This window comes from Ornithorhynchus anatinus, chromosome 10 (assembly GCF_004115215.2).
Source record: "Ornithorhynchus anatinus isolate Pmale09 chromosome 10, mOrnAna1.pri.v4, whole genome shotgun sequence".
Taxonomy (NCBI): domain Eukaryota; kingdom Metazoa; phylum Chordata; class Mammalia; order Monotremata; family Ornithorhynchidae; genus Ornithorhynchus; species Ornithorhynchus anatinus.
In genome coordinates this window covers 51,778,662-51,798,789 of record NC_041737.1, presented here as the reverse complement: position 1 = coordinate 51,798,789, position 20,128 = coordinate 51,778,662, and the positions used below count along the sequence as shown (strand labels likewise).

Genomic DNA, 20,128 nt, shown 5'->3' with positions numbered 1-20,128 from the left:
AGGCCTGTGCCTGGGCCACTTCAGTAGGAGATAGATACGACTGAAGGAATGAATGAAAGAGGTGGGGAAAAGTGGGACTTAGTCTGGGAAGGCCTCTTGGAGGAGATGTGACTTCAATAAAGCTCTGAAGCAGGGGAGAGTGGTTGTCTTTTTGATTGGAGAGAGGGTATGCTCCATGCGAGAGCGTCGCGCTGCTCCCGTGGGGTCTGGGCACGGGGAAGAACACAGAATGGACCCCGGTACGCGACCAGTGGCTGCTTCTGGCCAAGCCACTGGCATGGGGAAGCAGCATGGCGGAGGGGATAGAGTCCCGGCCTGGGAGGCAGAAGGTCACGGGTTCTAATCCCGGCTCCGCCCCCTGTCTGTTGTGTGACCTCGTGAGAGTCGCTTCACTTCTCTGGTCCTCAGTTCCCTCATCTGTAAAATGGAGATCGAGACCATGAGCCCCACTTGGGATAGGGACCGCGTCCCACCCAATTTGCTTATCTCCATCCCGGTGTTTAGTACAGTACCCGGCACCTAGTAAGCGCTTAACAAATGCTTCAATTTCTTTTATCAAGGGTGAGAAAATCACAGTGGATGTTTATACCAGTGCCTTGGGATGACCGTATGGAGCATGTTATGACTATTCCTCAGGGCCCTCCCGCTGCCAGAGAATGATGATAATGATAATAAGAATAAAACCAATACTAATACTTGATAAGCACTTGCTATGTTCCAAGCACTTGGGTAGATAATAATAATAATGAATAATCATAGTACCTGTTAAGAGCTTACTATGTGCCAAGCACTGGGCTGAGGTCTGGGGTAGAGACAAGCTAATCAGGTTGGACACAGTCCCTGTCCCACATGGGGCTCACAGTCTTCGTCCCCATTTCACAGAGGAGGTACCTGAAGCACAGAGAAGTTAAAGAACCTGTCCAAGGTCACACAGCAGACATGTGGCGGAGTCAGGTTTCGAACTCAAGTCCTCAATCGATCAATCAGTGATATTTATTGAGCCCTTACTATGGGCAGTCAGTCAATCATATTGATTGAGCACTTAGAGGGGGCAGAGCACTGTCCTAAGCACCCGGAGAGTACAATAGAAGAATAAACAGACACGATTCCTACCCACAACGAGTTTACAGCCTAGAGGGGGAGCGCTGTCCTAAGCTCCCGGGAGAGTACAACAGAATTAGTAAGCGCTTAACAAATACCATCATCATTATTATTATGATTAATTAGCAGACATTCCCTGCCCGTCATGAGATCGGGCACAGTTTCTGGCCCAGATGGGGCTCGGAGTTTAAGGAGGAGGGAACGTAGGTATTTAATCCTCGTTTTACAGATGAGGAAACGGAGTCATGGGGAAGTTTAAGAGCCTTGACCAAAGTCACCAGCAGGCAAGTGAGAGAGCTGGGATTAGAATTGAGATTTCCCTGACACCCAAACCCGTTCTCTTTCTCCTAGGCTAGATGAGGTTTGGTGGGGCAGGAAGAGGGTGGAGGAATATGTCCCTTTCTGGAGCTACACCCCTTGTCTGCTGAGTGACCTTGGGTGAGTCACTTCACTTCTCTGGGCCTCAGTTACCCTATCTGTAAAATGGGGTTTAAAGACTGTGAGCCCCATGTGGGGAATGGACTGTGTCCAACCTGATCAGGTTGTATCCACCCCAGCGCTTACTACAGTGCCTGGCACATAGTAAGGCTTAAATACCATAACAGAAACCGACAACAACTGCAGTATGATGAAGAGAAATATGGCCTGGGTCCCTTGAACTTGTTTCAGTCAGGCTAGGGGAAAAGGTGTGGAAAATATGACCTCAGCTGGTCGGAGGAGGAGGTGTATATGGCACTTTCTTTTGACCTTTAATGTCTTGCCTACAATTGCCATCCACTTTGATTCTGTCATTTCCATAGCAACGCATTTGTGATATCACAAAGGGCTTGGAGATTTAAGGGGGACACGGAATGAGCATGAGCAGAAGAACTCTTAAGAAATCAAAATCATTTCCCCCCCCCCCACCCCGAAAAAGCCATTGGTTGCCAGGAAAGCAAAGAAGAGAAATAGAAGACAGGACAGATAGGAGAATTGTTATCTAAAGAGGATGCTTTCATTTTGGTATCTGCTGCTCTTCTGGAGATTTGGCACTCTATTGAATACATCTAAGCAGGTGGAACTCCTCCTAGAAGCAAAGATACGTGGCGAAAGAACATCTTCTTTTCATTCCCGTTACTGAATTAAAGGAGTCATCGGAACAACCATTCAGGACAAGAGTCTTCTTGAAAGGGATTTTTCAAAATGGTGTCTACCGTACTATCTTTTATGGGTCGTTTCCTTGTAAAGCCTCTCTTTTAAAGATAGTATTTATTAAGCGTTTACTACGTGTCGGATACTGTACTAAGCGCTGGCGAAGATATAAGATAATCAAGTCAGGCATAGTCCCTGTACCAACCAGAGCTCGCAGTCCAAGAAGGGGAGTACAGCTACTGAATACTCATTTTATAGGTGGGGGATCTGAGGATCGGAATAGCGAAGTGACTTGCCCAAGATCTGTAGAGTAATAATAATAATGTTGGTATTTGTTAAGTGCTTACTATGTGCCGAGCACTGTTCTAAGCGCTGGGGTAGACACAGGGGAATCAGGACGTCCCACGTGGGGCTCACAGTCTCCATCCCCATTTTACAGAGGAGGTAACTGAGGCACAGAGAAGTGAAGTGACTTGCCCAAAGTCACACAGCTGACAAGCGGCAGAGCCGGGATTCGAACCCACGATCTCTGACTCCAAAGCCCACGCTCTTCGCCCTGAGCCACGCTGCTTCTAGAGTGTAAACTCGTCTTGGGCAGGGAAGGTGTCTACCACATCTGTTGTACTGTACTCTCCCGAACGCTTAGTACAGTGCTCTGCCCAAAGATAGTGCCCAACAAATACCATCCTCTGACTCCCGGGTCCGTGCTCTTTCCGCGAATCCACACACTGCTTTCTCCCACCAGTGGGATCTTCCTGGGTTCTGAGTCTATAATTCTAATTTTTGAGCGCAGAAGGAGCAAGTCGGAAACACTGCTTCTCAGCCCTTCCCGATGACCTGATTGGTGACGGAGGTTCTCGTCTCCTCTAATAATCTATCAATTAACCAACGGTATTTACCGAGCAACTGCTCAGTACAGAGCGGGTGTATTAAGCCCTCGGGAGAAGTGTTAGAAGGCGTGGAGTTTGCAGTCTAGTTTACACACTGTGTACTTTAAGTTTACACTTCTTCCTCTCCCTCGGAAGCGGAAGCTTCTCGTGGGCAGGGAACACACCCGCCAACTCCACTGATTTGTACCCTCCCAAGAGCTTACCACAGCGCTCAGCCCACAGTAAGCGCTCAATAAATTCGACTGGTCGACTGACAGATTGAAAAGCAAAATCAGCTCGAGGGGTTGGCCTGTGTTGGCTTCCTTGAGAATGGCAGAAATTCCCAAGGTTTGGGTGCCTTTTCCCATCCCAGCACCTGGCACGTCGGGGGCCTGCAGAGAAGCAGTGTGGCCCAAGAGGATAGGACACGGGCCCGGGAGTCAGGAGACCCCGGGTTCTAATCCCGGCTCCACCCCTTGCCTGCTGTGTTGGCCTTGGCCAAGTCCCTCGGCTTCTCCGAGCCTCGGTTACCTCCTCCGTAAAATGGGGAGGAAGACTGTGAGCCCCACGAGGGTCATGGAGCGTGTCCAGCCTGATTTGCTTGTATCCACCCCAGGGCTTAGTAGAGTGCCTGGCACGTAGTGAGCGCTTAACCAATAGCATCATAAGGACGATGATGATTAGGACAGCTGTGTCCCCGAGGAGGGCAGGGGAGGGGCCGGCTGGGTTCCCTTTCCCACTAGATGGCATCGAAACGCCTGTTTCATCTCGAAATGCCAAGAGGAGGCGGGGTAAAGGGATTGGTGGTTCGCGGGGGCGAGGGAGAGGGAGAGGAGGGGAGGAGAATGCGGTGGAGGGGCTCATTTTGGCCGGCAACCTGCGGGACAGAAGGCTAACGGCCCGGCCCCCTGTCCTGCGGGAGGGATGGGATGGGGTGGGATGGGATGGGATGGGGCGGGATGGGATGGGATGGGGCGGGGCCCCGATGCGGTTTCTGCGGGTGAAACTGATAATCGGAAAGGCGGGAGGATTCAATCATCCATTCGTTCATTCGATCGTATCGACTGAGCCCTTACCGTGTTCAAAGCACCGGACTAAGCGGTTGGAAGGTACAATTCGGCAACAGGGAGAGACGATCCCTAACCGGACTCCCCTTCCTCCGGGCCAGCCCCAGGCCCGAGCTTCAGCCCTTGCTGGCCGACTGCTAGCCCGCCGCTCGCCGGGCCTCGCCGCCCACGGGTCTTCCAGATGGCCCCAGATCCTACATCCCTGACAGATGTCACCCTCCCCCCACCCGCCCAGTCTCTCCAAAGATCCCCTTCCCCCCCAGATATGCTTTATTAAACCCGCTCTCCCCACTCCCTAAAGAGCTGGTCTCCTGGAGGTTTAGACGGGCAATCCATCACGATTGGATTCGTGCCCCTCCCCTCTCCGTCTTTTTCCCTCCTTTCTCCCTCCTTCCCCTTTCCTCTCCTCTCTCTCTCTATTTGCCCTCCCTAATTCCCTCCCCTCCTCCCCTTCTTTCCCTCCTCCCTCCTTCCCTTTCCCTCCTCCTCGCCCTCCTTTCTCCATCCTTCCCCTTTCCTCTCCTCTCTCTAGCTTTGCCTTCCCTAATCCCCTCCCTCTTCCTTCCCTTTTTCCTTCCTCCCCTGCTCTCTCCCTCCTCCTCCTTCCCTCCCCTTTTCCCTTCCTCTCTTCCTCCCTCCCTCCTCCTCTCCCTCTTTCCTTCCTCCTTCCTTCCCCCTCCCTCTTCCTTCTGTTTCCCTCCTCCTTCCCCTCCTTTCTCCGTCCTCTCCCTTTCCTCTCCTCTCTCCCTCTTTGCCCTCCCTAATCCCCTCCATCCTCCTCCCCCCTTTCCCTCCCTCCCTCCTTCCTCCTCCTCCTCCCCTCCCGTCCCTCCTCCCGCTTCCTCCCTTTCTCCATCCTCCCCCTTCCCTGCCCTCCTTCCCCCTGCCCACCCCCTCCCCTGCGGTCGGGCCCACGGAGCAGGCCCAGAGGGTGTTCCGTTTGGCATTTTTGAAGAGGGGAGGGCCGCGGGGTGGGTGTCCGGGGCCCAGAAGGTGGGTTTAGGCTGCTTGGAGCCAAACCTCCCCCCGGCCCCTCCAGACAGACGGCAGGAGGGGGTCGTTCCTGGAGAGGAAGGGGGCTTCCTCGCCCTCCTCCCACCTCCCCCGGGGGAGGAGCAAGGAGGGAGCGAGAAGGAAATCCAGGCGTGGAGACGGGCCCGGGGCCCCTTCGCACCTCGGCACTCAGCCCGCCTTTCGGCAGATCGGGGAAGAGCGGGACTTGCCGGGGCGGGCGGGCACCGTATACCTTCCAGCCACGTTGGCGAGACTGGAGTCATCACCCAACGCATGTCACCCGTGTCATACGTGTCCCTCCCATGTAGACAGTTCCCCCCGCGGGTGCGGGCGGGCAGACACTTCTTCCTTTCTCCCCGTCGATCTGGCCGTGCCCACAGTCCACCGCGAAACGTCTTCCCCTCTCGCCAAGCGGTGCGGTTTGTCTTTAAGGAGAGGAGAAAAATAAGAAATGAGGCTCACGTTGCACGGATGACATCACTAGCTTTTGGCCGAGCGCTCTCTGTGCTCCGTCTGGGGGCTCCTGCCAAGGCTGCAGCGCGCAGTCCTCGACCGAGAAAACGGATGCCCAGGTGTGCGAGAGGGAAGGCGCATCTCCTCTGACCTTTCGGGGTCCCGAATCGGACGCTGGGGGGTCTCCGGAAACTCCCGGACACCGGCTGGCCTGCGGATGGTCCCCGCGAGGTAGTGGAGCTAACCGGGGCCGAGGAAGAGGAAGGCAATGGGAAGAGAATAAGCCACCGTCTCCCCTCCCGCCCCACTCCCGCCGCCATAAAGAAAGAAAGAAAAGAGAGAGAGAGAGAGAGAGAGAGAGAGCTTGCAAAATATATAGCCGCGGACGCTGGGATGTTATTCGCCTGAAGCTGCCGAGCTCCAGAGATCTCTAGACTCCCTTCTTTTAGATGTCGGGAAAACGGTGCAGGCAGAGAGCTAGTGGCAACTGCCAGGCCGACCCTGCGAGCCTGAGTGTACGTGCGTTTCTCCTCTCTAGGGCCGAGGGTGGCTCCGGGGGTGTTTTTTGAGGGGGTGTGTATGTGTGTGTCTGCGGGTGGGTGGCTGTTCGTTTGGGGGCCTCTCCTTCTCCTCCCCACCCCTTTGGCCCTGCGCTTTCTTTGCAGATGGAAAGAGCGTTCCGGATGCCGCTTGCTAAAGTGAAGCCCCGCTGCTAGAGAGGCCGTTTGGGAGGGGGAGGGAAAAGGGGAGGAGGGCGTCAGTTCATAGTGGGAGGCGAAAGAGAGAGGGAGAAAGGAGGCGGGGGGGGGGGGGGGCCAGGGAGAGGGAAAGAGGGGAGAGAGGGAGAAGGGGAGAGAGGAGAGAGGGAGGGAGAAGGGGGGGAGGAGAGAGGGAAAGAGAGGAGACAGGGAGGGAGGAGGGGAGGGAGAAGGGGAGAGAGCAGAGAGAGGGAGAGAGAAGGAGAAGGGGAGAGAGCAGAGAGAAGGAGAGAGGGAAAGAGGAGGGAGGGAGGGAGAAGGGGAGAGAGGAGAGAAGGGGAGAGGGAGAGAAAAGGAGAGGGGGAGAAGCAGAGGGAGGGAGGGAGGGAGGGCGAAGATGCGGGAGGTGTGAGAGGCCGGGCGTGAGTCCGGGGGCCCGGGGCCCGGCGGGGCGCGGAGGGGGCGCGGAGCGGAGCGGGGCGGGGCGGAGCGGGGCGGAGCGGAGCGGGGCGGCGCTGGCCGCGGTGCTGCCGGCGGAGCGGAGCGCGGGGCCCGGGGCCCGGATGAGCCCTCCCTCCCCCCGGCCCGGCCCCGCAGCCCGCCACCCCCGGCCGCAGCCCCGGCCGGCCCACCGCCCCCGCCCGGACCCGGGGCTCGGACAGTAGCGGCCCAGGAGGGAGGGGATCGCCTCCGCCCTCTCCGCCCCGCCCCTCCGGGCCTCAGTTTCCCCGCAGGAAGGGGGATGCCCTCGCCGGCCGACCCCCCGGAGGGGAAGAAAAGCAGGCCGCAACGGGGGCAGGAGCCGGACGTCTCCCAGCCCGGCCCCGTCCGGAGGCTCCGGCTGACCACCGGACAGTGACCCGGCTTCCCGGCCCCGGCCCGGGCCCCCTCCGCCCGGGGTTGCTCCCTCCTCTCTCTCCGTCTCTCTCTTCCGCTCCGCCTCTCCGTCCCTCCCTGTCCTTCGCCCGAGAGACCTCGATCATCCCGATCCGGGGGAGGGGGGACCGAGCCCCGGGGCTCGGGGATGGGGACCCCCCCGTTTTAGGTCCGGGGAAGGAGGGAGGGAGGGGAGATCGGGAGGCCGGGGCCCGGGAGGCGGCCGGAGGGGCGATGGTGCCGGTGGCCTAGCTACCTGGGAGATGACACTGGGGTCCCCGGATCTCCCCGGGAGCCGGACCCTCTGAGGCCCTCTCCCCTGCCCCTTGCGCGGTTGGGGGGGGCCGGGGCCGGGAGCCGGAGCGGGGGGAGGGCGGGGAGGCCGGGCCTTCGGGGAGAAGATGCCTATGGTGCCGTTGTGAAGCTGAGGCATGGCTGCCGGAAGGTTCCTGCTCTACACCGGCCTCTCGTTAGCTCTGTGCGCCTTGGGCATGTTGGCCGCGGCCATCTGCTCGGACCACTGGTACGAGACTGACGCCAGGAGGCACCGGGACAGGTGCCAAGCCTTCACCACCCGCCGGGTCGACCCCGGCTTCATCTACAACAACAACAATAACTTGCCTCTCAGGGCCAGCCGGGCCAGGCTGGACCGCTGGGAGGGGAAGCTACTCCTCGCCCGGAACAGGAGGCAGCTCTTCGCCATGAGTGCCGTGGACGAATGCAATCGGCAGTACAATTCCACCAACATGGGACTCTGGAGGAAATGCCACCGGCTGGGGTTCGACCCGGAGATGACGGCCCTCATCGAGAAAGGTAAGGCCGGAGGGCCCGGGGGCCGCCCGCCGTCGCTCCCCACCCGCTCCTTCCCTTCCCTTCCCTCTCCCTCTCCCTCCGGCTCCTTCCCTTGTCCCGATTCTCGACGCCGACCCGGACGGTTGCCTTTTCCAGACCTCACAGCTCCGAGACGGCCCGTCCTCGGGGGCGGTCCGACGGGCCCCGGCCGGGCCCGGGCCTGGTTTGGCTTGGCCCGGCCCGGGATTGGCTTTTCTGGGCCCTGGCCGGGTTCCTGAGACCGATTTGGTTTTTTGGCCTTTTCCTTTTTCTGTTCGGATCGGGGACGAGCTCACTGGCCGGGGCCACCCCCTCCGAAGTGCCGCATCAGCTCTCCCTCCGGTCCTTGGTCTGGAGGAAGCTCCGGCCTTCGGTCGGTCGGCACTGTGTGCGAGGCACTGTGCTGTGCCGTAGGTGAACGGAGCCCCGAAGGAGGGTTATGCTGGCCAGGAGGCGGTCTCCTCTTCCTCTCCGGGACCCCCCTCCCCAGCCAGCGGCCTCCTCGATTGGCAATCCGACCCGCTGGGGTACAGCTCGAGGAAGGGGATTTCCTTCCGGGCGGCCGCCGCCGTCCGCCGCCCCGGGTTCTTTCCCTCCTCTTCTGAGACTGGATTGGCGTTGAGTGTCCCCGGGATCTGAGCGGTGCGCGTGAACTACCGTCCATCGCCTAGGAAACAAGATTCAGGTTGTTGCGCTTCGATGACTTGGGTTCTGTGAAAGAGTCTCAGCATCCTCGGCGACCCCGTGGGTTGACCCTTTCAACCCAGGCAGGGTCTGCTGCTGTTTCTCACGAGGCATCCCCTAGCCCAGTCCGTTTCGGAGATGAAGCCGTTCCTTCTCCCGGCCATCCATCCGGGAGTCCTGAGTGGGTTCCTCCAGGAACCCAGGGCCGGGCCTTCAGTTTGCTCCCCGGCCCATCCACACCCCACTCCGCCGTTCTCTCCACAGAGCCTCTTGGCATCCTTCCACGAGGCCTTCTAGAAAACCGGCATCAAAGAATGCTGTTTCCTCTGCCGGGGAGGGGTAGCTGGGAGAAGCCGGGGCCCGGATTCGGTATGTCTTGGGGCAGGTTGTTTGGATCTTGGCTTCCTCCTCTGTTCGGTGGAAACTTTCTGGGAGCGCGTGGGGGGACGAGGGTGAGTCTGAGGGTGAACGAGAGCCGAAAGCTCTGAGATTCTCGGATGAGACCCTCATCGAAGCTTTCGAGCGTAATGACGCGGTTGGCTTCGCGTGTGACCGAGATCTCGTTTATAGTGAAAACGTCGTGACTCTAGGCTTGTTAGAATGCCGACCGGCTGAAGATAGGCACAGAGATTTAAGCCACGAAAATGGGATGAACTGCCCTCAGGTAATCTCGACTCAATTCACCCTGAGTCCGAGACCCCCGATCTCTTCTGGGGTTCTTGGGAAACAAGCATGGCGTTCGCCATCCGGCTGCAGCGGCCGAGGCCCGTGCTAGAAGAATCATATCCTCCGCACTGGCCGAACCCTCATTTCAGGCTCCGCCACTCAAGGGGGTGGAGAACTTTGAAAGGATGCAGAAGGCAGCGAAGAAGTTCCTAAGAAGGGAATTGGGAAGAGCTAGTCCGGAGAAAGGAAGGCTGAGAGGCTATGGGGTATGGTAACCGCCTTCAAATACGTGTTGCATTATTCGTTCTGCTTAGTCCCGGGCTCCGCACACAATAAGGGCTCAAAAACTGCCATTGATGATGATGAGGCCCCCGCCCTTTCCCCCCTGCTCCAACTTCTCTGAGAATAGGCCAAGAGGAAATGTTCTAAAATCGCAGGAGGAGGAAATTAGGCTAAATACGCGGACCGTAAAGGCTGCTACATCTCAGAAGATGTTCCGGAAGGGAACCGTGGAATCTTCCAATCTGGGGATTTTAAAGAACACAATGGCTGGTTGGTTTTAGGGGTCACATCGGAGCCTTGTCTGATTTAGGCGAAGGCTTCCCGGAGGCAGGAGGATAGACGTCGTGACCTCTGGGACGCTCTTCCGGCTCTCCAATTTGATTTTTTTAACTTTTCACCACGGGATAAGTTGGCACCACTGTTTGGAGATCTGAGAATAGAGATCAGGATTCGGATTAGCCAGTGGACCGGTGAGAAACAAAGTAGCCTAGTGGATAAATCACGGGCCTGGCGGTCGCAAGGATCTGGGTCCTCTGCCACTTAATGATGGTGGTATTTGTTAAGCGCTTACTATGTGCCGAGCACTGTTCTAAGCGCTGGGATAGATACAGGGTAATCAGGTTGTCCCACGTGAGGCTCACAGTTAATTCCCATTTTACAGATGAGGTAACTGAGGCACAGAGAAGTGAAGTGACTTGCCCACAGTCACACAGCTGACCAGTGGCAGAGCGGGGATTCGAACTCATGACCTCTGACTCCCAAGCCCGTGCTCTTTCCACTGAGCCACGCTGCTTCACCTGTCTGCTGTGTGACCTGGGACAAGTCCCTTCACTTCTCTGTGCCTCAATTCCCTCATCTATAAAATGGGGATTAAGACTGTGAGCCCCAGGGGGGACAGGAACCGCGTCCAAACTGATTAGCTTGTATCTACACCAGCGCTTAGTTCGGTGTCTGACACATAGTAAGCGCTAAACAAATACCATAAAAAGAAAAAAAAAAAAGACCAGGCAACTGCTGTCCTGCCAGTCTGGGGAAATTTCCTTGAGATCAAGCTGGAAGTACCCTGTCAGGAAATGGGAAGAAGGAAGCACGTAGGATAGTTTAAGTTCTTAGTGAATGCTTTTTAATCACAGTGACTGAAAGTGAACTTTACTTCTCGGTGTAATTAATACGTTGATATCTAAAGTTACCTGGCTTGTTTGGGAATGAAGGCCTATTCACAGTCGCAGGTAATCAAGGAAGCCCTGACAGTCCATTGGTAGTCATAATTATACTAGCCATTTCTCTCCCACTTTGACATTGTCTACCTCCCCCTCTTTGTTGGCTCTATCTCAATCATAGATGGGAAATCAACTCGTTGATCGGTGCGATCGGCTGGGAGCCCCACGCTCATTTTGTGTTGGAAAAAGATCCGTTATATTTCAAGACAAAAATCTCTGGAAAAAATCAGCTTCTATTTACTTGCCAGCCCGTGAAATGATCGGGTATTGGCTGCCTCCCCTAAAATAGCTGAATTTATTATTGTCACTTCAAAAATTGGAGAGGGCATGCCTTAGGAGAGATCTTGAAGTCGCATCTTGATAATGATAATAGTCGTGGTATTTGTTAGGCGCTTACTGTGCGCGAGGCACTGTGCTGGGTGGATACAAGCAAAGGGGGTTGGACACAGTCCCTTTCTCACAAGGGCTCACAGACTCAATCCCCATTTTACAGATGAGGACACTGAGGCCCGGAGAAGTAAAGTGACTTGCCCACGGTCACACAGCAGACAGGTGACAGAGCTGGGATCAGAACCCGTGACCTTCGGACTCCCAGGCCCGGGCTCCATCCACTACGCCTTGCTGCGTGGAGAGCAGATCAGGGAATGAGCTAACCAACCCAGATTTTTTTAGAGCAGGTTAGCATCTTGAAGAAGACCGTGGGGCTTTATTTTTGAATGACCTCCTAGTAATCTGTTCATTTTTGTGAGAACGTCTGTGTGTGTGTGTGTGGTGGGGGGCTGCTTGATGGAGGGGTGTGGGACCGGGGGGAGGGGAGGAGGTGGAAGGCTCTTTTAAAATAGTGTCAATATTACAGAAAGATTTGAAATTTATCTGAGCTAGGTCTAACCAGAAAGGACTCTGAGTCATTAGGGAGATCAATACTCATTACATCTGAAAATGCTGTCTGTGCGTTTTAGAATAAAATTAAAATTAAAAAGCAAAAAGTCACAATAGCTTAAAAGTCTAATCTATATCTGGTGCCAAATTAAATTGTGTTGGGTCTCGGTCCTCTCTGGGTCCAGATTCTCTTCTGAGAAATCTCCGTAAGGTTGGACACTTGAAGGCCCATTCTCACTCCACAGGTGAGGTTGAAGTACTTTCTGAGAGAATAGTGATTATTGAAAATTTGGCCCAATATCATTATTATATTTGTTTAGCATTTACTCTGTGTCAAGCCTTGTTTTAAATGCTGGGGTAGAGTCAAGTTAATCAGGTTGGACGCAGGCCCTGTCCCACATGGGGCTCACAGCCTAAGTAGGAGGGAGAACAGGGATCCATTCATTCATTCATTCATTCATTCATTCAATTTATCAGGCGCTTACTGTGTGCAGATCGCTTTACTGAGCGCTTGGGAGAGCACAAATGCAATGCTAAACAGACACGTTCTCCACCCAGGATGAGTTTACAGTCTAAAGTGAGATGGAATTCCCATTTTACAGATGAGGAAGCTGAGACCCAGAGCAGTTAAGCGACATGCCCAAGGTCGCACAGTAGGCCGAGCTGGAGTTTGATCTCCGATCCTCTGGCTCCCTGGTCTGTGCTGTTTCCTCTAGGCCGTGCTACTCCTTCTATCAGAGAAGAGAAAAACAGGATTTCTTGCCAGTGAACTTCCCAACCCCATAGAGAGGTAGTATCAAAGAAAAGCTTCGCTGAACAATGAGCTGAATCCTTGGTCCCGCAGGGGTTAGACCAGGCTCATAAATGTAACCTGCTAAGAACACCACCGGTCCACCCAGCCCACTTTTCTCTCACTGACAGCGGCCACGGGATGATCAGAGAAAGTGTGACTCTTTGTCATCCTTTCCTACGGTCAATGATACCCCGCCTACCAACTCAAGTTTACCTTTCTCCATTTTAAACTTTCCCTCTAGTAAGCCATCATGGACCAGTCTCCCATGAATCTATCCAAACCTCTCGTGATCTTTTTGGCCTATATGGTTTCCTGTGGACGCGCATTCTCTAAGCTGACCGCCCACTTTAAGAAAGTTTTTGTTTTTTTAACGTATGTTCCGAATACCTTTAAACCTCGGTAAGGGCCCTATCTGCTCTTAGCTGTGGATTAGGGTGAGCAAAAACCTTGTGCTTCTCCATTCCCGCCCATTATCGTTTTCTAGATTTGAATCATATTCACTCTCAGCCTCTGTCTTCCAGACTCAAGAGTCTGAACCTATTCAGTCTCACCTCATAAATCCTGTTGGACATCCCGGGGCATTCCGTGAACAAGTAATTTTTCTAATTTAGAACAAAATGATTTCAGAATTGGCATTGAAGATATTCATACTACACTTTTTTTTAAAAAATGGTATTTGTTAAGCACCTACTATGGGCCAGACCCTGCACTAAATGCTGAGGTCGATACAAGTTAATCAGGTTGGAAACAGTCCCTGTCCCACATGGGGCTCACGGTCTTCATCCCCATTTTTACAGATGAGGTAACTGAGGCCCAGAGAAGTTAAGTGACTTGCCCAAGGTCGCACAGCAGACAAGTGGCGGAGCTGGGATTAGAACCCAGATCTTTCTGACTCCCAGGGCCGGGCTTTATCCACTAGACCGTGCTTTTTCTACACTTAACTTGCCTTCCAATTAAGAGAAAGCTGCTCTGTGGCTACCGTTCAGTCTTAAACAAGGAGGATATCATCTCTAGACTTTAAGCTTCTTGTGGGCAGGGAATATGTCTACCAATTATATTCTGTTATTATTATGATATTTGTTAAGTGCTTAGGATGTGCCAAGCACCGTTCTATCCATTCATTCATTCATTCTAAGTGCTGGGGTAGAGACAAGGTAATTAAATTGTCCCACGTGGGGCTCACAGTCTTAATCCCCATTTTGCAGATGAGGGAACTGAAGTACAGAGAAGTGAAGTGACTTGCCCAAAGTCACATAGCTGACGAGTGGCTTCTCCCAAGCGCAAGCTCACTGTGGGCAGGGAATATGTCCGTTATCTTGTTACAGTGCACTCTCCCAAGCGCTTAATATAGTGTTCTGCACACAGTAAGCGCTCAATAAAGATAATTGATTCAGGACAGTGCTCAGCATACAGTAAGTACTTAAGAAACACCACTGACTCACTGCTTGATCGATTTAATTCAAAGTAGGTTATGCCTTCCTTAAAACAGCTGTTTCATATGCTCCAATCCTTAGACGGTATATTCTCTATCTATAAACTTATATTCATGCATATAATAATGAGTTTCTTTTTGAAGCGCTCCGTGAGCCCGAAGCCATGAGCTGCAGACCCTAAGATTTCTGCATTAATCTGGCCCGGGGCGTTCCCCATTTAGACTGGAAACTCGCTGTGGGCAGGGAATGTGTCCGTTCAGCGTTGTACCGTACTCTCCCAAGCGCTTAGTACAGTGGTCTACACACAGTAAGTGCTCAACAAATAGGACAGATTGACTGGCTGGCTGTTTCCAATTCCATGGTAGAAGTGTAGATGATGCCAATGTAGATGATCCTTCATGGACGGGGATAGCCAGATCGAAGCCCTCTCTGCTATTTTCAGTCAATCAATGGTATATATTGTGCCTTCACTGTGTGCAGAGCACTGTACTAAGTGTTTGGAAGGGTGCAGAACAATAGAATTGGTAGACCCAGTCCCTGCCCGTAATGGGTTTATATTTTGGGGTTTGGGCGGCAGTGAGAAAATGTGAGCTCCTGATTCTCAGGGGTATTGTCTCTGGTTGCCTCTGTTTGTGGAAAGAGTTTCAGTGAATGAATGATCTCCGTTGAGCAGCCTGGCATCCTGGAAAGAACCCGGACCTGAGAGACAGAAGAACTGGGTTCTAATCCCGCCTTCACCAATTTCCTGCTGGGTGATCTTGGACAAGTCACTTAGCTTCTCTGCGTCTCAGGAGTTTCCTCATCTGTAAAATGGGAATTGACTATGAGCCTCACGTGGGACAATCTGATTACCCTGAATCTACCCCAGCGCTTAGAACAGTGTTTGACACATAGTAAATGCTTAACAAATGCCAACACTATTATTCTTCTTCTTCTTCTAAGGGAGGTTCAATCCCTCTACTCTCTTCTTCTAAGTCTTTGAGCCCCATAAGGGACAGGGACTGTGTCCGACATGATTAACTTGTCTTGACCTCAGCTCTTAGAACAACGCTAGACACACAGTAAACACTTCGCAAATACCGTAAAAAAATCATTTATGCACTCCAAGATGTGACACTCTTGCTTTACTTGTTTAACATATTGTTAAGAGTCTCGGAATTTGTTATGCGTGGCTTATGTGCAAATCATACAAAGCAAATTGTGCTGAATAATTACAATTCATAATGAAAAGAAATAAAAAACACCTCGGCTAGTTTCTTATCAGTATGTAACGGCAAGAAATAATTCACATAAGAATCTTCTCTCATGTATAGTTTTTTCATCTTTTTTTTAAAAATATCACCCAAAAGAGCACAGCTGGAAGATTTAAAAATGAAATTGGAAGACGGATTAATGGGCAAGATTTTTTCACACTGAAGTTGCTCTGAAATGAATAAAGAAAAAACATGAGGCATCACAGAGGCATCAATCAAGCAATTGTATTTATTGAGTGCTTACTGTGTGCAGAGAGAGCCCTGTACCGAGCGTTTGGGAGAATGCAATACGACAGTAAACGAGCACATTCCTTGCCCACGACGAGCTTACAGTCTAGAGGGGTAATACAGTCTAGCTCTTTGGAAAGTACAATGTAACAGAATTGGTAGACACATTCCCTGCCCACAAGGAAGGGAATCTAGAGGGATCACAGGGAGGGTGTACATAGAGGGAGACAACCTGGGATTGGGATGAGTGCTCGGATCAACTTGCAAGCAATTTGGTTGGAGAGGAAAGGATGGATTTTAGCAATGACGTGATGGTAGAACTGACGGGATTTGGTGGCGAGTTGACTATGTAGGTTGAATTAGAGAGATAAATCAGGGACAACATCAAGGTTATGGGCTTGCGAGGTTGAGAAGATAGTGCTATTGTCTACAGTGATGGGAAAGGAAAGAGGAGGACAGGGCTCTGGCGGGAAAATCAGGAGTTCGGTTTTGGACGTGTTAAGTGTGAGGTGTTGGCCGGACACTCACGTAGAGATGTTCTGTGGGAAGGAGGAATACGAGCCTGCGGGAGAGGAGGAGAGAGGTCAGCGCTGGAGATGTGGATTTGGGAATCATCCGCGTAGAGTTGTTAGTTGTAGCCATGGGAGCAAATGAGTTCTCCAAGGGAGTGGGTCTAGATGGAGGATAGAAGAGGACCTAGAAGTGAGCCTTGAGGGCCCTCCCACCGTCAGAAGGTGGGAGGCGGAGGAGGAGCCTGCAAAAGAGACAGAGAAGGAGCGGTCAGAGGTAGGAGGAGAATGAGGAGAGGAGAACGCCGGTGAAGCCAAGGTTGGATAGAGTTTCAAGGAGAAGGGGGCGGTCTGCAGTGTCGAAGGCAGCCGAGAGGTCTAGATGGATTAGGATAGAGTACAGGCCAACAGATTTGGCTAGAAGAAGGTCACCGGATACTCTGGAGAGGGCTATTTCCATGGAGTGAAGGGGGTGGAAGCCAGATTGGAGAGGATTGACGAAAAAATTGGAGAGGAAATGGAGACAGCGGGTACTTTGCTACTATGTGCCAAGGAAGATACAGTTCAATCAGATCAAACCCCGTCCCTGTCCCACGTGGGGCTCAGAGTCTAAGGGAGGAAGGCTCTAAGGGGTATTATTATTATGAAATACGAAATCTGCACTACGAAGAAAATAACCTTGATTCATTCCAGTGGCAGAGAAGACCAAACCAAGGAGGACATTTGAGTGACCAGAGGGTTGCTCTCCTCCCTAGGCAAATCTAATTTTACTTTAATCAACCCCCTAAGCCATAGAAGTGCCTTAACTGGGGGGACCGTAACTTCAATCGCCTCTGGTTCAGTGGATCGGTTCTGTTTCCTTTACCTCGGGTACTAAATTCCTCGCCCGGCGCTGCGTTCGCTTTGATTCATAATCAGTATCACCCCTGAAAAGGAAACCAAACCCACTCTCACCATCTGATACGGCAGCTGGAGTCAACTGTTCTCACACTTAGCTGGAAGGAAATAAAAGATCAAGAACGCGCTGCACTGAGTTCATAATAAAGATATGCCGAGCAGGGGAGGGAAGACATACAATAATCCAAGATCATTCCATTTAGACGATTACCACTCCAGGAGCTTTCGTTCCTCTCCTGGAAGATGGCCAATTAAAACAGTCATTTCCGGCCTCCGCTACCGCTGGAAGAGGTTATTAAAGGAAAGAGAAGAACCGAGAAGCAGCGTGGCCTAGGGCCCAGGACCCTGGCCTGGCAGTCAGAGGGAACTGGGTTCTAATCCCGGCTCCATCACTCGTCCGCTGTGTGAACTTGGGTGAGTCACTTCATGTCTCTGGGACTCGGTTACCTCATCTGTAAAATGGAGATTAAGACTGGGTGCCCCCTGGGAGCCATGGATGGCTTCTAACCTGATTAGCTTGTAGCTACCCCGGCGTTTATAACGGTGCCTGGCACATAGTAAGTGCTTAAAAGAATACCATAAAAAACCAAAAAGAATAAACTCACCACTTTAAAAGAGTTTCTTCGACGAGATCCCGAGTGGAGAGGTTCTCCTCCCCCGTTAGTACTCTAGCAGCTAGACTGGAATCCTGATACCGTGCAGGGAATTGGCTTCCGACGGGGTCAGGAATGGGGAACTTTTGAGTACGATGGGAATTATTCCATTAATCCAGAAGTCACTGGGGATCACAAACAAGTGATTGCTAAGGACTTAATAGCAGCTGCAGTGCTGGCATCTGATGAGGTGTGGGAAATTTACTGTAGGTTGTGAAACTGCTCAAGTACTCAATCTCACAGTTCTTTCCAACTGATTTTTTTTTTTTTTTTTTGGTCGGGGTAGTTTTGCCAGGAAAAAAGACTACTTTGATGTTAGAATATTTTCATAAATGTAAATCCTTTCCTGCTAAGAATATCCCTAACACTCCCCAATCTGCACATGATACTTGGGCTAAAATAGATTTTATTTGGTGTTTGAGAGGTTCTTAGTCCATTTTAAAGCACGTGCAACTCCATCAGTGAATCAGTCGGTCGTATTTATTGAGTGCTTACTGAGTGCAGAGCACAGTACTAAGCGCTTGGGAGATACAATATAACAGAGTTGCTTTTTGTGGGGGTGGGTATCTGTTAAGTTTTTACTATGGGCCAGGCAGTGTACTACGCCCTGGGGTAATCATCTAATCTGGTCGGACACAGTCCCCGTCCCACACCGGGCTCACGGGCTTAACCCCCATTTTACAGGTGAGATAGCCGAGGCACAGAGAAGTGAAGTGACTCGCCCGAGGTCACCCAACAAAGTGGCAGAGCCAGGATTAGAACCCAGGGCCTTCTGACTCCAGGCCCGTGCTCTTTCTACTAGGCCATACTGATTCACTTATGAGTTGACATCATAAGGAGGCCCCGTCCATCTCGGTGGCATCTTGACTTTCCAAGGATCCCGTACCGCTTTGCAGGCCCGGAGGTATTGGAATTGTCCTATCCGCTTTTGGACTGGGTGGGAGGGGAGAAGGATGGTTGAAAAAAGCAAGATTGTGAGCTTCTTGAAGGCTAGGGACCTCGTCTAATTCTCACCTATGTATCCTTTCCCAGCACTCAGCACAGTGTTTCGCATGCAGAAAGAGCTTAATAAATACTACTAGTAATAGTACAACTGCTGATGAAAACACAACTCAGGTCATCTAACTTGGGGTATTTGATTTCATCCTTTTTGTCTGCTGGGTGTCCCTTCTGGAGCGGTGTGGCCTAGTGGAAAGAGCATTGGCCTGGGAGTCGGAGGAGCTGGGTTCTAATCATGGCTCCGTCACTCGTCTGCTGTGTGACTGTGGGCAGGTCATTTTACTTCACTTCTCTGGGCCTCAGGTGCTTCTTCTGCAAAATAGGGATTAAGACTAAGAGCCGCATGTGGGACACGGACTTTGTCCAACCCGATTAGCTAGACTGCAAGCTCACTGTGGGACGGGAATGTGTCCGATATATGATTATATTATACTCTCCCAAGCTCTTAGTACAGGCTGTGCACACAGCGAGCGCTCAATAAATACAAATAAATACAATTAATACTGCTTTAAGTCCCCTGGACACTGAGCTCACTGTGGGCCGGGAATGTGTCTGCCCACTCTGTTATATTGTCCTCTCTCAGTATAGTGCTCTGCACACAGTATGCGCTCGATAAATGTGATTGATTGATTAAGGGGTTCCGTTCCCAACTACTTTGTCTCTTTGACTTCAAAACATCTTCACCGTTTAGAATCGAAACCCTCGGAAATCAAGGGAAGGTCAGAAGTCGGAAGGTGGAATTTGCTGTCGGGGCACGAGCAGAGCTGGGTCCATTTTTCCCAGCTGGGCTGTTCAGTCTTCTCCTCCTGCCTCATGCCTCTCTCAGCCTTTATTCCACCTACCCGTGGTGGGAGAGGGGGACGGGGGCTGGCTGCCTGGCTGGGTGCTACCGATCGATCGATAGGAGGCTAAAATAGGATCCGCATCTTAGACCATAATGGCTCCTTCAAAGCCGTTCAGATCTCTCTAGTTAGTGTTGTGCGTATAGGGGGAAAGAAACCAAAACCAAACCCAAACCTTGATTTGGGAGAAAGCCACAGTGAATTCAAGGTGAGGGGGCTCATTTGGTAGCTTTTAAAATCCCAATCTCAAGATCTAAAAGACTGGAATGTGCCTCATTCTCCTGCTTGGTTCGAAAAATCCTTCATCGGTCTCTGGGCATTGGGAAAGCGGGGGCTGAGGAGCTTTAAGTCTGGTCTAGTCTTCCCCCGTTAGACTGTAAGCTCCTTGAAGGCAGGGACTCTATCTCCCAATTCCATTGCTCTTTACTCTCCCAAGCTCTTAGTACGGGACTCCATACATGGGAAGCGCTCAATAAATACCACTGATGGATTGCGTGATTACTTTAGCTGCTTTTCTCTCTGAGGCTGGGGGAACCTCCTCCTGGAATAGATTGTTAGCTCACTGTGGGCAGGGAACATGTCTACCAACTCCGTTGTACTGTAATAATAATAATAATGTTGGTATTTGTTAAGCGTTTACTATGTGCCAAGCACTGTTCTGAGCGCTGGAATAGATACAAGGTAATCAGGTTGTCCCACGTGGGGCTCACAGTCTTAATCCCCATTTTACAGATGAGGTAACTGAGGCAC

General features: G+C 52.1%; 1 protein-coding gene across 1 annotated transcript in view; it reads left to right on the top strand.

Moving 5' to 3' along the window:
• Nucleotides 1–6,954: 6,954 nt before the first annotated feature.
• Nucleotides 6,955–20,128, top strand: part of TMEM178B (transmembrane protein 178B) — a 171,848-nt gene continuing 158,674 nt past the window's right edge. The window contains exon 1 of the mRNA XM_029073313.2: nucleotides 6,955–8,022. Within this exon, the coding sequence (XP_028929146.1) occupies nucleotides 7,641–8,022 (382 nt within the window). The 5' untranslated portion in view covers nucleotides 6,955–7,640. The remainder of the gene's footprint in view (nucleotides 8,023–20,128) is intronic.